The sequence below is a fragment of the Poecile atricapillus genome, chromosome W (assembly GCF_030490865.1).
Source record: "Poecile atricapillus isolate bPoeAtr1 chromosome W, bPoeAtr1.hap1, whole genome shotgun sequence".
NCBI lineage: Eukaryota > Metazoa > Chordata > Aves > Passeriformes > Paridae > Poecile > Poecile atricapillus.
This window is the reverse complement of record NC_081288.1, coordinates 20,813,815-20,829,542: the sequence shown is the minus strand read 5'-3', so window position 1 is coordinate 20,829,542 and position 15,728 is coordinate 20,813,815. Positions and strand designations below refer to the sequence as shown.

General features: G+C 36.0%; 1 protein-coding gene across 1 annotated transcript in view; it reads right to left on the bottom strand.

Moving 5' to 3' along the window:
- The window catches only part of LOC131591530 (importin-8-like), a 46,016-nt gene that overhangs the window by 18,787 nt on the left and 11,501 nt on the right, over positions 1–15,728 (bottom strand). Inside the window, exons 4-16 of the mRNA XM_058862338.1 lie at positions 15,305–15,463; positions 14,146–14,302; positions 12,621–12,710; positions 12,150–12,244; positions 10,726–10,810; positions 8,637–8,771; positions 7,695–7,794; positions 5,971–6,047; positions 4,616–4,732; positions 2,269–2,358; positions 1,449–1,614; positions 737–897; positions 166–291 (exon numbers count right to left, since the gene is read on the bottom strand). Of these exons, the coding sequence (XP_058718321.1) occupies positions 166–291; positions 737–897; positions 1,449–1,614; positions 2,269–2,358; positions 4,616–4,732; positions 5,971–6,047; positions 7,695–7,794; positions 8,637–8,771; positions 10,726–10,810; positions 12,150–12,244; positions 12,621–12,710; positions 14,146–14,302; positions 15,305–15,463 (1,558 nt within the window). The remainder of the gene's footprint in view (positions 1–165; positions 292–736; positions 898–1,448; positions 1,615–2,268; positions 2,359–4,615; positions 4,733–5,970; positions 6,048–7,694; positions 7,795–8,636; positions 8,772–10,725; positions 10,811–12,149; positions 12,245–12,620; positions 12,711–14,145; positions 14,303–15,304; positions 15,464–15,728) is intronic.

The following is a 15,728-nucleotide window of genomic DNA, read 5'->3' as shown; positions in this document are numbered from 1 at the left end:
AATTAATAAGTCACAAAAGTAAACTGGCCTTTAGATTCAAATCTTTCTGAGACGGCTTGGTACCATCCTGCTGCAGTAAACGCATGTTCATGCCAAGCGATGTGACACACACAGAAGTGCTTGTTGTCATGAACGAAGGGAGGAAAGTACAAAGGAAAATCTCACCTCCTTGTGATCTTCCACAACTGTCAGGATTGTGTCAATTGTGTGCAAGATGCCCATGGCCATAACTGTTTTGTCCTCTACTTCCTCATATTCCTCACTCTGAAGTACTTTACCAAATATTTCAGCCTGTGAACAAAACCAAACAACAGCACATTCAAGAGCAAACTCGTGTTTCTAATTTGTCATTCAAAACCAAGGCAGTTAATGCAGCAGCAGCAATGCCTTATCTGTAAGAGCTGTCAGCACTGAAAAATATGCTTGCTACTTTTGAAAGGGGAACATAGCAAATTAAAATCTCCTTTTTTTTTTTAGAATTCTACAGTAAGTCATTTGAAATGCTAAATAGTTAGAGCTCAGCTCATTAAAATCAGTGACACAAATCAGTATCTTTGAAAAATCTACAGGTTTTAAAGATGCTTCATACAGAAAAAAAAACAAATACTGCAAATACTACAGGTGGACTCTCATAACAATTACTTTAAACAGTGTGCACTTCAAGCAGAGCTCATTAAAAGTTTACCAAACTACACATGTGCTTCTGACTGGACTGGTATTTTACTATTCCTCTTACCAGGTGTTGAGTCATGTCCACAGCAATAGTAGCGACTTCCTGGCTGTACTCATAGATCATCTTCTGGATTACATTCGTGAGATCATCGTTTTCTGTCTCTCTGACGATGTGCAGGAGCTCCTGCATCACTGGCCTTACATAAGGCTTCACATATTCCTTGGCTAAAAGAAACTAGGTGAAATCAACTATCCATAAACACAAATATACAGCATTTCCAAACTCCCAGATAGCTGACTAGTCTTGAACAAAATAAGTTTTTTTAATTTGAATTCACTAAGGAAATAAAAAAGCCAAAAAAACATACCCAAGGCAATTTTACAGTCCATAACTAGTAGACAGAGTAAATAAATTGTGTAATACTGAAATGTTACCTACAGCAAAAATCCAGTTTTGAGAGAACACTTGCTGTCATATATAAGCAGTGATCATTTTTAAACATACACACTCCTTAACTTCACTAAAAAAAAACCAAAGATGAGTGATATTTACTAAAACAAACATGCTGATTCTAACTTCTTTTGTGCCATAAAAACTTGAAGGTGGAATTCTGGGACATAATGAGCAAGTGAATCTGTCTAAACATGATAAAATATTCTGAAATCTATGTCTTTAAATGACAGAAATGTTTAGGTAAATCTGCACCACCAACTTCCTCATCTTGACAAAAAATCAACAGATCAGTGTGTACAGCTGATGAATCACTGTCACATACCTTGCTCTTGGTTGCTTATTAAGGTCTGAAGGGCTATGGCTGCTTCTACTTTGACAGGCATCTCCTTATCATCAATCAGGCTCTTCTTTGCCAGCTCTACTGCATTCCTCAAGTTTAGCTCATTGTGAAATTTCAAAGCACTGAATGAATGAAGTACCCAACAGGACTGCAAGGCAAAAAGAGAAGCAAGTCAAGGACTATGTCAATTTTAAGAATTTTTAACTGAGTCAAAACCACTGATATTATCTCCCTGTTTGCATGCATTGCTTTTTTTTTTTCCCCACTTAAATTATGGTGTATTCTTTCATTAAATATAACACAGGTATTGCACTCAAACAGTTCTTTATTATACTTTCCCAAATTAAAATAAATTCAGTGTGCACATATTTGCGTTCATAGGCTTTGGTCCTTCTGAGGGAAATAAAATCAGAAAAAAAAACAATGAAAACTGTTTGTCCATGACTGATATTGGCACTTGGGGATTTTCTTCAAGCAACATTCAAATTGACATTACCTACTTGTGAAAATCCTGCCTATTCTTCACAGCCATCTCTGCTAACGAAACATGGCCACAATTGCTGCTCAGATTCTCAAGTTTGATTGAAGAGGTGAACATTAATACAACACAGACCTTCCATCAATTAATTTAACCAAAAAATCATTTTTAAAATCAAAATTATGAAAAAATACTGCACAAGAATGTTATTTTAATTTTTACAATGTATTTACCTAATTTCTTTCAGTAACATTCAGAATAAAATCAAACTGCAAAGGAAGGAACCATGGCAAATACTGGAATTGATCTAACAGGTGAACTTACTCGAGCTCTGAGGTATCCCAGGTTAGACATGAACAAGGGAAACACATGATTCTGTAACATCAGCTCCATTTGATCCTTGAAAACACTCTTCTGTTGGAGTAAGGAAAAACTGATTTTGGAGACCATTCATTTTACATGCTTCTTTCTAGCCCATAATGCATTTCAAATACCAACCATGGGAAATACAATTATTTGTCTATATAACAACGATATCCTCCCACAAAGAGAACTGGATCCCTTACCTTGAATAGAACCAACTCAAAAGCACAGCAAGTTCAAAATCAGGTAAGTGAAGTGAAAGAACTGTACGTAATTCAACTTGGCATTATTCATTACAACATGTGAACTGTAATTTTCATGTTACTTAAGGAAATTAATTCCAGCTGATTTTTCTTAAAAACAACAAGGATCAATAACCTAATAATTCCATTCTTCCTACAAAGGATACACACTTGAAGATAAATATGAGCTTAGCATGGAGTAGGTCTGAGTTTCAAACGACCTAGTGTTACTATAAATATAAAACTTACTATTTTGGACACTACAGTAACAAATCTCGGTTTTTTCCATGTTTATTAATGGATGAAGAAATTCCTCTGTGACAGAAATTTCCTTAGCTGAAGAAGGATACTGGATGAGAGCTGTTCTTCATTATTCCAGCCTTGGAAAATCCCAAAATACTCCCAGGAAGCTAGAACCAGCATGGAGATTTGAGATTTCCCTTATAGTCCCAGAATAATAGAAAAGATACATGCTAGGGACATGGTTACCATCCAAAGGAATGATTCAATGGCTAAGACAGAAGAGGGTGAAATGGGACACTCAATGCAACAAATATCTTATGTGATCACGTTTTATTTCAGCAATGCACACAGATTTTTTTCCACACTCATTCCACAGCCTTCACAGAGCTGGGTGAAGGACGGAGCAGAGAAAAAATAACAGAGAGAAAGGAAAATACTGTTCCTTTGTGCATACTGGCCAGAAGTTTGTAGGCACTGAACTGGAGCTGCTGTGGGGAGCCAGGTGACTCAGGTAGGGCCATTGTGTCTGTGAGCTCTTAGACTCTGTATCTCAGTCAACTCAAAAGCCAGAAAGCACTTACAAATGCAGGATTTTATATGGAAACAGCTGATGGAATGTTTCGATGTGTCAAATCCCAAACACAAGAAATTAAAATTTTAAAGGGGTCTGCAGTGTTTGGGGTTATTACTCTTTTATAAAGTATGGCATAACATCACATTTCAGGACTGAAAATTTCAAATAGGAGCAGAATACTGGAATAAATCCCCTTCTTTCCCCTCAGAACAGAGATAAATACGTTAATATGAAAGTCTCCTCACAACACAAACAATGTTGTCCTCTTCTACTGTTATATTCCCACATGAGGAAGGGCATCTAAAATCCAAAATTATCTACAAAAATTCTGCAAAAGTTACTGATGTTTCAGGATTTAAGACCAGAAAACAGACTGGTAAAAAAAACAGATGGTAAATGTTGGTAAGATGTCACCTGCAATATGAAGACACATCCTGCACAGTGAGACAATTCAGATAAAATAGAATAAATTACTTTTTAAAAGAAGCCTCCAGCACAAGATCATCATTCTCATGCTGAAAGTGATAATGTTTTGGCAATTACTTTTGACATGGAGCAAAGGTGTATTTTGGACTCCACCATCCACAAAAGCACCAAGCAAACTGTAGTCAATATAAATTAGAGAACAACAGTGTGCATTAAATTTGCCTTCAGATTCCAGAAAAATAACCAAAATTCTGAAGATACTGTCTATAAAAAAAATGGAGGGAGGCTCTTTGTTCTTTCCAGCTTTTTTTCAAAACTCCCAGCTGGCAGATGATATAAGACTTAAAGCTACATATTGAAGAGTGAAAAAGTTGGAAAGCTAGACAGAACATTCCTGTAACATGTTAAGTAAACCTTTTCCTGGAACCAGAAGCAGCCCATAACAGTGCAGGCTGTTGGGGAATTTCATAAAGAATCATAAGCAATGTTGCTGATGGAATGCATGTTTGCTTTCTTAACACTTCCATTTTACTAGTAAAGCAGGAGGGGACCAAGGGACTGTTGTGTAACAAACAAACAGAGCTTTGGAAAAATGTGAGAAGGAAAATCTGTGTATAAAATTGTGATATAAAAACCAGGAAAGAATGTTAATATTTTCAAATAAACACTCTCATATTCTGATTGCAATCAGAGTGCAACCTCTCCACAGACTTTATAAATATGGCTAAGGGCTAGTCATACTTTAATAAAGTAAGACTATTTTATTTTAAATCACTGTTGATAGCAAGAATTGCAAACTTTTTTCATTTCTTTACCCACTTACCTTCAGTAAAATATCTGCTAGGGATCCTATAACATGCAAAGCTCCATCTTTTTTCCTTGGATCAATGTTTGGCTCTGTCAGAATCTGGTAGCAATATGCCATCATTTTTGGTAATACCTATGCAGGACAGAAAACACACAATCCCCTTTAGTCATGTTATTTTAATAGCATTGTTTAAAAAATTCATATGACATTTTCAAGAAGAAATTTTGTCTTGGCCAAAGCATGTGAGGTACTAAATATAGCATCTTTAAATAGTTAAAGTGTAAAACTTTGGAATTTTCATCTTTTCAGCCAAACTGGTCAAAATTAGATTAATCTCCTTGAAATTTTACATTACTAATAGCAAATAACATATTTTTGTTACTGTCTTGAGGCAAACAAAAATGGTGATGAAAAGGCAAGAGGCTCAAACAGCACCTCGCCCACTTTTCCCCTTAAGTTCTTTTCTGGCTTGTCTCACACATAAATATAAATACATATGTGTGTGTACATATTTTCAAGGAGACCTTGGTCTAAAACCTCATAAACTTAATTTGCTCTATTGATTTTGGCAGTAGTTTCTAAAGCTGACTAGACATAGAAAAGTTTCTTGGCAAAACCAAAGACTGAAAGTGATTTCCACACCCATTATGTCCGTTTCCAACATGCCACTTTGATGGTCTAAATACAAATTATAAAAATGAGAAGGAGGATCAGTGCACAAGAACTGTTTTGACAACACAAAAGTAGAAAGGTCATATTCCATCTATTCCACCTAATGTAAAGACTGTGTTCTCCTCTTAAAATCCATCTGGAAATGGAGCTCCATGATTACTAGATGTTAAAATGGAACGCTGAAAAACATCTGCTATTTTAGCCAACTGTGCTTTCCAGGGTTTGCCTGGTTATTTTGTACAGGTCACTGTAAATACAGAAAGATCTACAGAAAAGTTACATCCTCATTTAAAGAGTAACTGCATGAAATGGGTTTTGTCCTTGCTAATTTCATTGCTGTTATTTTAAATACCATCAGTGAAAATTAAGGATCAGGTGTACTTTCCCTCCTACTACAGTTTGTGATGCTGAGAACAGCTGTGACAGAGGCTGTTTGTAAGCCTGGGAAAATCTATTCCAATGTATCTATTCCAATCCATTTTGTACCTGGCAGATGCATTTTAAATCAGCAGGAAGAATTCACTTAGTATTTATACACACAATATTTTAGCTCTCCCCAGATTGATAGCATTCAGCCAGGAAACATTTGACAATGTAGCAGCAAGTATATTTTTCAATACTAGCTTCCTGTAGCATTTTCAAATATAAGGAGAAAATACTAAGAAAATTCAAATCATTAAAAGGCACTGGTTTCATACCTCTTTCCTCTTCTTTGCAGCAGTGTAAAGGAGATTCTGTGCTGCTGTTGTGGTGGATGCATAGTCCTCAAATACATCTAAAAAAAATGGTGAGAAAAAAACATTTAAAAAATGTTTTTTGAATAATATATTTCTTATAAACCATCTTCATTTTGGGATATCACAAAATCTGGATGATCATATAACTTCAAAATTATTAACATGAATGTCTTCACTTTGTGCTTATAGAGTCAAACCCAAGCTTATGTCACACACCTTACTTCTTGCCTTCTAAATACACTGCCACTCTTCGTTTCCTTAATCAAGAATATGCTATTCATTCATTAGCTCTTTTGAGACCATATACAAGGGACAAAAAAATTCTGTCTCCTTTTTTAATTAAAACCCCCACAGGAAAAACAATAATACACTCCAGTACCGTCTGTATACCATGTGTACACATTTTTGACTTGATTTTATTAAAACCTCATGGGAAACTTTTTGTACATTAAATCTACTTAGATCTGGAGTAGTTTCATATCTGCTGAAAGGTCAAGTTTTTTAGTTTCTTTCATTGCAACTAAACCTCCTCTGTTCATATTGAAAGTATAATTTATATCTTGAAAAAAAAATCTGCGCTGCAAACATGTTCCAAATCCAAACATCTCCACACAAATTGAATTAAAGTAAAAGATCTTAAAATGCTATCTTAAAATGTGATTCAAATTACATACCAACTTTTCCTGAAAACTTTAAGATAAAACATCATCACATCATTAGGAAATACTACCAGACCACTGGAATTCTTGTTCCAAATGAAAAGGTGCCTCACTAAACTTCCATTTAATATACTTTGACACTTGAGTGTACTGTACTTTGAGTGTTTTTTTACCTTCCATGGTACAATCTGAATCTGTACTTAACTGCCTCAGCTACACATAAAAATAAGGTTCACTACCTACACAGAAAGAACGGAATTCACACACCAAAAATCAAGGATGTATTTATACCCTAGTGATCAACACTATATGGTAATTAATTTGTTGCATAACAACTCTCCAAGCTTTTTAATTATTCTATGAATATTTAAATTCTGCTTTCACATACACTAATCCCAACTCAACTAATTAAAATTAACCAAATGCTGCATATATATCTCTGTGGTGCCTAGCTCACAGGAGTTTTCCAGCTAAAATTGCTGTACTTTTAAAGTACCCTATTCCTTTTCAATTACATGACTCTTTTAATAAATGTAATTATTCATAATATGGCCCTACGCGTTATTCCCAAGATTTTGCACAGTCTCTTTTGAAATAATATATATATCTAATTGTTTTACAATTGAGTAGTAATAAGTGGCAGAAAAACGCTGAAGGCATTGACAATTTTCAACAGGGAAAGAGAAAGTCAGGCCTCTTCTGGTCAAAGTGGGAGCTGCAGGAACCCACAGGCAGCTGGCACATCTGCACATCAGGATTCTGAAACAGGCACTAACAAGGGAGCAAGCCACTCTGTCTGGGCTGCTCTAAGCATGTGTGAAGTAGGAAAAAAACTCATTTAGTTCAAAGCTACCAACCCAAACTCACTTGATCCGCCACCTGCTTTTAACTACAGATTGGTGAGATTTAAGAAAAAAGTTTTCTTCTTATTATTGTTCAGGTGAAGAGAGACATTACAGCAGCCATGCTGATCACTGGAACTACAGGGCACAGTTATGATGGAAGCAAAAAATAAAGCCAAATTACCAAATTTCATGCGGATATATTCGTATGGATCTTCTTGCCAGAGCTCCTCATCCTCATCTTTGTAGCACATTAGAGAGAATATCACCTCTTCTGTGATAGTCTAATTTTAGAAAACCCAAATACACGTAAGTACACATAGAATCAAATTCCAGTATGGTTGCCCTCCACTATGCACTAATTTATTAGACTTATTCTTCTAGAGAGTTACATTCCTGTAAGCAGCACTCTTTTATTTTGTCTGCCAGAAACAAATTCACAGTATTATAGGTACTTTCCTTTTGAAACAGTCCCAGACAGCAGCAGTAATTATACAATCTATCTTTATAATATTACATTACCATGCACAAAACACACTTCAAGGCATAGTCTGTACACAGCAGAATATTACATTCTGCAGAAGGATCTCACCAATGCAATATTTAACATGAGAATGAATATCAGAGTCCTTTGCCCTAAAAGTCATGGAATTAATTAACTACAAAGGGGATCTTATGATATGAAAAAATTAAAGAGCAGTAAAGTCACTTTTCATTTGTTCTTTAGTTCACTTGCAAAACATATCCTTAAAAGAGGGTTTAGCTCCTCTTAGATTAATGTTCTCTTTGTGCACTGTCTTTGCACTACAATCAAAAATCTATGACAATGCTGAACACCAGTAACTAATAAAAGCCAGAACATTGTGATTTTCTAGCAGACTGTAAAAATTAAAATAAAGAATTTATGGAACAGAATCTTTGATTGAGTTAACATTATATGCAATAAAAGGTAGTCATATATTGCAAAACTCAAACGCATTTGTGTAGAAACACTATTTTATTTTCCCAATCAATTGCTGAATGATTCATGAAACCTTCCCAAAAAACACAAAACTTGGGGTGCTGGGGGTGTTCTTCAATTCCTCTGATGACATGCATTGTTTATGACTGGGTTTTAAGCACTGACCTGTATGTGTGGCTTCATTTGCTTCCATGTTATAGAGTGAATCACCCCTTGGTTCAAATAATTCAAAGTTTGCTGAAGAACACGTGGCGCAACATAGTCCTTTTGCCTGTACTGGTCTAAGATTCTTAAGAGAACCTAAAGAAATGACAAATTGGTATTTTTAAATGAAGACTGAAAATTCTGTCTCATGCATAAACATGCAGTGCACTTCCTTAGTGAATATACATGAACAGATGAAGTAGTTTTACAGCAGATGTTCTAGCATTAGAAATCATAATAATGCCTTTGATCCAAAAATCACAAATAATCTAAATATCAAGGTTCTAATCCTGCAAACATTTATGCAGATGTCCACCTTTACTACTAGCCCTACCATGTGATCACTTGTGATTATAAACCAAAGATACACCTCGATAGCGAGAGGCTCACAGTTTACAGAGGCCTCTGCAAAATTTGAAATAGTTAGAGGAAAAGGCACCATGAGATTTTCAAGCTGGTGGTTTTTATACCTGTTAAGTGGTGTCTGCATTCATATTTAATGACAAGTCCCTAAAGAAGACGAATTACTTTGGAAGAACAGCGATGAGAATAGAAATACTAAACCAGAAAAGAAAAATCGGTTCACCTAAGCCTCTGAATCAGAAAAGCTGCAAACCCTTTAACTTCAATTACCTATTGTAGCCATCAGATAGTATCATCTGGCATGCTATTACAAACTCTTATCACACAAAGCTTCCTTGGTATAAAAGTTTCCTCTACTAAGAAAAAAAAACACCGTACAAAGCTACTAATCTTAACTAATGGCAGGGGAATTATTATTAAGTGCAAAGAAGTGGCATACACATGAATAACAATAAAAATCAAGGAAAACGCACAACAAAATTTTGTGTCATATGCTTTCAGCAGAACAATTCTGCTTCGTAATTCCTCAGAACAGATTATAATAAATTTTATTTTGAATATAGTTCCTTCATTAGAAATACTAAGTTTGATGTTAAGACTTTTATATGAAATGCTCCAAGGATGAGAATTGTCTATATCTTATACAGACTCTAGCACAATGTCAGCACTTACCAACTGATGAGTATGTAACAAAGGCTTAGTAATGTAATACAACAGAATTCTTACTAACTCTGCAAGGAATCATGATAAATCACTATTTAAGAGCCAGAAATTGAAGAAATGTGCACATCATCCAGTACATTTATCTTGAAAGCTAAACTGTCCCCTCTGTAACATAGTTTAACACCTTAACAGACAAACTTTAAGTATTTCAAATTATAACTGCCCATGGGAGACTATTTTTCCACTCAGAAGTTACAGATCACAAGGAATTCAGAATATATATTAATAGATAGAAATAAGGCTATTTCCCTTTTCATTTAAGTTACAGGCTTACCACAATCATTCCCCTCCTTAGCTCTTCCTGATGGATAAACTATTCTGTTTTCAGATTGGATGAAGAAAAGTAATTTTGTTTAGCAACTTTATCAGAACTGAACTGTCTCCATACACCATGTTAAACACAAATAATCAGCATTCCCTAACAAAAATGTCCTTGCAAATGGTGAATTTAGGCTATATTTTCACATAATAAGCTTTCCATGTATAAAATAATGTTCATTGCTGTTCTCCAGACATCTTCTAATCTGCTTGTATCTTCCTGAAATAAAACAGTATCATTGGATTAGTGGGCTTAAGTTTTTTGCAGCAAAAGCACTTGGGAAAGACAGGCCTGAAAATACACCCTTCTATGAAATGAGGCCTCTGCATCAGAAGTGTTACTCTCAGCTGTATCTAGAGTGCTTATACACGACAATAACACCATTTTATCAGCACTCACCTTTTCTGAGAGTTTTCCTGCAGGGTTTTTTGAGCTGCTGAAAATTTGTGTTATTATACCTCAGCTGTATGGCACTGAGTTCTAAAGAACTGCTCAATCACTACATGGAAAACCTGCCAGACTCTCTTCATTTTTGTTTAATAAATTAACCTCAATACAAGCACACTGTTAAAAATACATTTCTCCAGTCAAAATACATTTCTCCAGTCAAAATAATGCAATACATAAAAAATGAACTGTGCTTACCTGTTGTATGCCCACAGCATAGGTTTTTAAGAAGAAGTCTGAGAATTCAAAGTATTCTTTAGTAACATTTCCAGGACTTCCATATCTTTAAAAGAAAAAGGACACAGATATTTACATTGTGAGAAATCTGTGGTGTCAGGAAAATACAGTACATTCTTAACCATAAAGGACTCTGAGTAGTCTTACATCAGCAAAGGAAAACTTTACCACAGGTTCCTGCTAAGCCATCCTTTCCCACATAACACTTCACTTCCCTTTTTGTTTCTTAAGTTATCCTAAGGTAAGATGTTGGGGAGGATGAAGCAGGGAAACCTGAATGTGTTTGTTTAACAAAAGATTCTGAAGGCATGAGGCCCAGAATTGAGATAGAAATGAAAGCCTGCTTTGAGTCATAAGATACTGAGTACTGGTTACTATATGACCAAAGGACAATAGCCTAGCCAGTTGAAGGAGAATCCCTGCTGACAAACCAATGTCCTGTTGATAGGAAAGTCCAGAGGTAAAGAAACAAGGATAGAACTTGTAAAGCTCTGTGAAATCTAAAATGCAACACTGTATGTTAATAGAGGGAAGCGCATAGGCTGAATGTAAATTCTTTAGTGGGTGTGTCTCATGGTGATTGGTTACTAAGAATTAGAATATTCACGACAGAAAAAGATATATTGGATTGTAACAAGAACTTCGCTCTCTTTACTCTTTACTCTGACCTCTTCGCTCTTACCCTTTCCCTCTTACCCCATTACCCCTCTCCCCCACTCCTAACTCTCAGCCCCCTCTCCCTGCTCCTACCCCTCTCGTCTTCCCTGCTCTCTCCCTCTGCCTTTTCCCTCTTTCCCTCTGCGCTCTTACTCCCTCCCTCCCTCATCCAACCTCACCTCCCCTGTTCTACCTGCTCTCTCTCCCCTCCCCCAGACCACGTGGACGCCGAGGCTGGTGGCGGACACGGGTCTCCCCTCCTTTTACCCTTATAATAAATTGCTTATACTTGAACAGCTTGACCCTGGAGAAGTCTCTCACCGCGAGCGAGAATTTATATACTCCAATAGTAAGATACTATACTCAAGTAAACATGCCTGACTTTTTGTCACAAGCTCTGTAACCTCCATGTTTACGGATTTCTTTTCAAATCTTCCCCTGCTTTTGTGTTTGAGAATATAAACACTTCTAGCTGGGTGTAGTAAAATAAATAAGTAGTTAGATTTACTTTTCCTGTGGGGCAAGTTTCTTGCCGTCTTAAGGGAGTCAAATCATTTCACTAAGAGCTGAGACCAGTGGCTGTGCCAGTGCAAGGCAGAGGACAGCAGCAGGAAAATCTCTTCTGTGACCACGAGCTGTCCAATGGATCAAACTGTCCTGTCTACTTGCAGGTCAAGTAATGGTACAGACTTGTAACCCAAGGTTTTAGGTTTTAATCAGTTTGTTACCGTTCAAAGAGACGAGCTACAATATGCAATGCCCATTTCTTGCACTTCCACCACACCAGCTCCGGTCTATCATCTTCATCAATTTGCAAAGTCTCCTACAAACATTTATTTAAAATTAGTTATGTCATTTTTTGAGAGCAATTATGCTTTAAACATTCCTTGCTGAGTAAACTAATGTAAACACACAGCATGGACTAAAGCTTTGATTCTGCTAACAGTTATATGACACTCAGGAACTTGGAATTATCTTAATTAGCCAGTATAATGTGTATGTGCAATACCTGCACAATGTCTGTACTTTAATTTCAAAATTATGCATATTTAAAAAATGCAAATTCTCAGATACACTTGAATACTACATCACTCTGGCTCAAAAATCCAAGGATAAGAATACTTAGAAAATCTTTACGCTGACTGTTCCTCAAACGCCAACACACAAGTATCAGAGGTCTTTACAAAGCTAAAACTCACCAGTGGTACATTTCTATCAATGATGGTCCGGAAGATCTCCATCCACTGAGTCATAGTCTGGTTATTCACCAACTGGAGGGGCAATGCATACTGCAATAAGAGAAAAAAAACAGGTATGAAATACTATTTTTCTCTGTAAAAGGCATATATTTCTGCAGTAGTTACATTCTAAGGAAGATGAGGTTATAAGTAAAATTAAAACAAATTAAGTTACATATCAACACTACTCTAATTGCATCTCTCTTGGTAAAACCTGAAGAGGAATTTCTGAGCAGACATAATTTGAGGAAAGTTCCTTAGTCTAAGAACTCACCAACTCTGTTTATTTTCTTCACAGCCCAGGTACCTTTTAGGACCACAGCAGTATCCATATTACAGTGTTTGGGCACACCAATAGCATTTTAGCAAAAAAAATGTATTCACCACTGACAGAATGAGAGGACACAGTCTTAAGCTGCTCCAAGGGAAATAAAGGTTGGATAATAGGAAAAAATTTTTTACTGAAAGAGTGATAAAGTACTGGAATTGTCTGCCCAGGTAGATGGTGGAGCCACCATCCCTGGACGTGTTTAAAAAAAGACTGGATGTTGTACTCAGCACCATGGTTTAGTTGAGGTTGGACTCAGTGATCTAGGTCTCTTCCAACCTAGTGATTCTGTGATTCACTACTACTACGTAGCTAGCTACTATCCAGTAAACCTCCCTTCTCTAGAAAATCCAAAGAAAAGACTATATTCAGGCAAGTTACTGAAAAGAAAAACAGGATTTTAGTATTTTTTAAATTGTCCATCCATTTAGTAACAAACTAGTTACTTTAAGCACCTTGAAGTTACAAAGTAACTTTACAGTAACTTTAACTTAAGTTAAAGTTTAGTTAACTAAACTGTACTTTAACTTAAAATTAAAGTTACTTTACGTTATTTTAAAGTAACTTTAGTTACTTTATCTATTTTAAGTTAATTTACAAATTTTCAGGCTGTTGTTTAAGAAGGATCTGGTTTGGTTTCTAGTTCTCCATAAGTACTCCTTCACCAAACTCATCCCAGTAAAAGCCAAACTCATCTCTCTAAAATGCATGTGCCTCAATACATAGTATCTGCCAGATTTTCAGCAGATAATGAGAATGCCTCCTAGCAAAGTATTTGATTGCTCCTAGTGCAGCATTTGACAATTACACTACAATATTCATTACTGACACCTTCAGAAGCCACACAGTCCAGGTATCCATGCAGTTCATATCAGGCTATGTGCAACTTTATAAAAATAGGAACATTTCTCTAGTGAGCTTACAGATACCATATGCAGAAGCACCCTACATTCATTAAAAATTTAATCTGGGTGATCATGTGACCAGCTTCAAAGTAGAAAAATCTATAAATATCCTATTTCTATAACAACTGCTTATTGTATGTGACTTTTCACATCCTAAAGGGTATTCTTATTCAATCACACCTCTGAATGTACTGAAAGGGGTAATTGTGCCCAGCAAAGTAGAAGTTTGGTTTTCCTCTACACAGATGCCAACCTGAACAAGAGCATAGAAGATTTTTAAGATTTGTTTCTGAAGCAGTACAGAGTAATGGGAGTTATCAGGCAGAAGCTGAATCATCTGCTGCTGAATTCGAGGCAGAAATATTTGCATGGCTGCTATGAGAGGATCTCGCTCCTCTGCCTTTTTGTACCTGCAAAAGAAACAAAAATGTTGGTCCAGGATCTACACACTGGAGATTTTAGTGCCTATTCCCCACCAACAATTTAATTTCTAAATTAAATTAGATTAAATTAAATTCTAAATTAGTGCCCTAAAAAAAAAAAAAAGAAAGAATATCCAGGCCTCACTCAATCACTCTCCCCTCCTCTAATCCCCATCTGAACCTCTGTGCAAATTCACTAAAAATACCTATAAATAAAAAAATGGAAAACAACAAACATTGCCTTACACAAAGACAGTTACTGAGAGGTAGAAGTATTGTTCTTTACTACTGAACTGTCACCTCACAGGAGAAGGGACTTGAATTTCTCTGCTGTTCATACCAATGCCAAACTCAAGTTGGGTGCTGAACAAATGGGAGTGAATAGCCATTGAAAGGGAAAGGCAATTCTTTGCTTTGGAAAAGATACTTTTTTCTCCATTTACATTCCTTTTGTGTGGTTTGTCTACGTTCCTAACAACAGGCAATTAAAAAAAAAAAAAAGAAATAGAGTGATAAGCCCCATTACACTGCTCCTAATTTATGCTTTGTGGATTTAGACTACCAGGAAGATGCTACTAGTAACAATATGCAATAATAGTATATGCCAATGACAGCACTGTATTCATGACATAAAAGCAGAAAATAATTTGCATTCATACATCTAGAATTTTGGGTATCTTCAAACAAAAGAAGTTATAAACCTAAGGACTTTTTTTTTACAGCCAGTTCAAAAATAAAAAGCCCCATGAAAAAAGTCTCAGTAAATTAATACACATTATTGCTGGCAACTCTGCTTTCAATTCACTAATGATACAAAGATGATGAATATTTTTCATTTATTTGCAAAAAAGGAAGCATATGATAATCATTAATTCCCATTTTCTATCTGAATTCCCTTGCAGAACTGCCAGTTTCTTAATAATGTCATTTTCAGTAATCAGCTTAGATTGAAAGTACCTATTCCTCATCTACTGATGGACATCAACTTACTCATAAGTCTTCACCAGCTGATAGAGACACAGGAGGCTCCCAAGCCAGCTCCCACTGTTTGGAGACTGCAGGTAGTATCCTATCTTGTCTACCACAGCTGTCCAATGGCCAGGGAAGTCATGTTTTATGATAGCACGGAGGCACATTGTCAGCTGGGCTCTAATGCAGTGGGGAGAAAAAAAGTAAGTGAATAAGGTAGTGTCATAGTATTTAAATTAAAGGATAAATCCCAAATCTTGCTTTATTGGCTACAATATCTATACTATGCCATAAGTATCGTACATATTTTGACAGTATTGAAGAGTTCTGGGAAGTAGCAGGGGAAAAGCAAGAAAAAGATCTGACAGGATTTAACTGGAAAGAATAAACTAATTTCAGAATATTTTAGCTACTTTTCTCCCTCCCTCCTCACAAGTATAAAGCA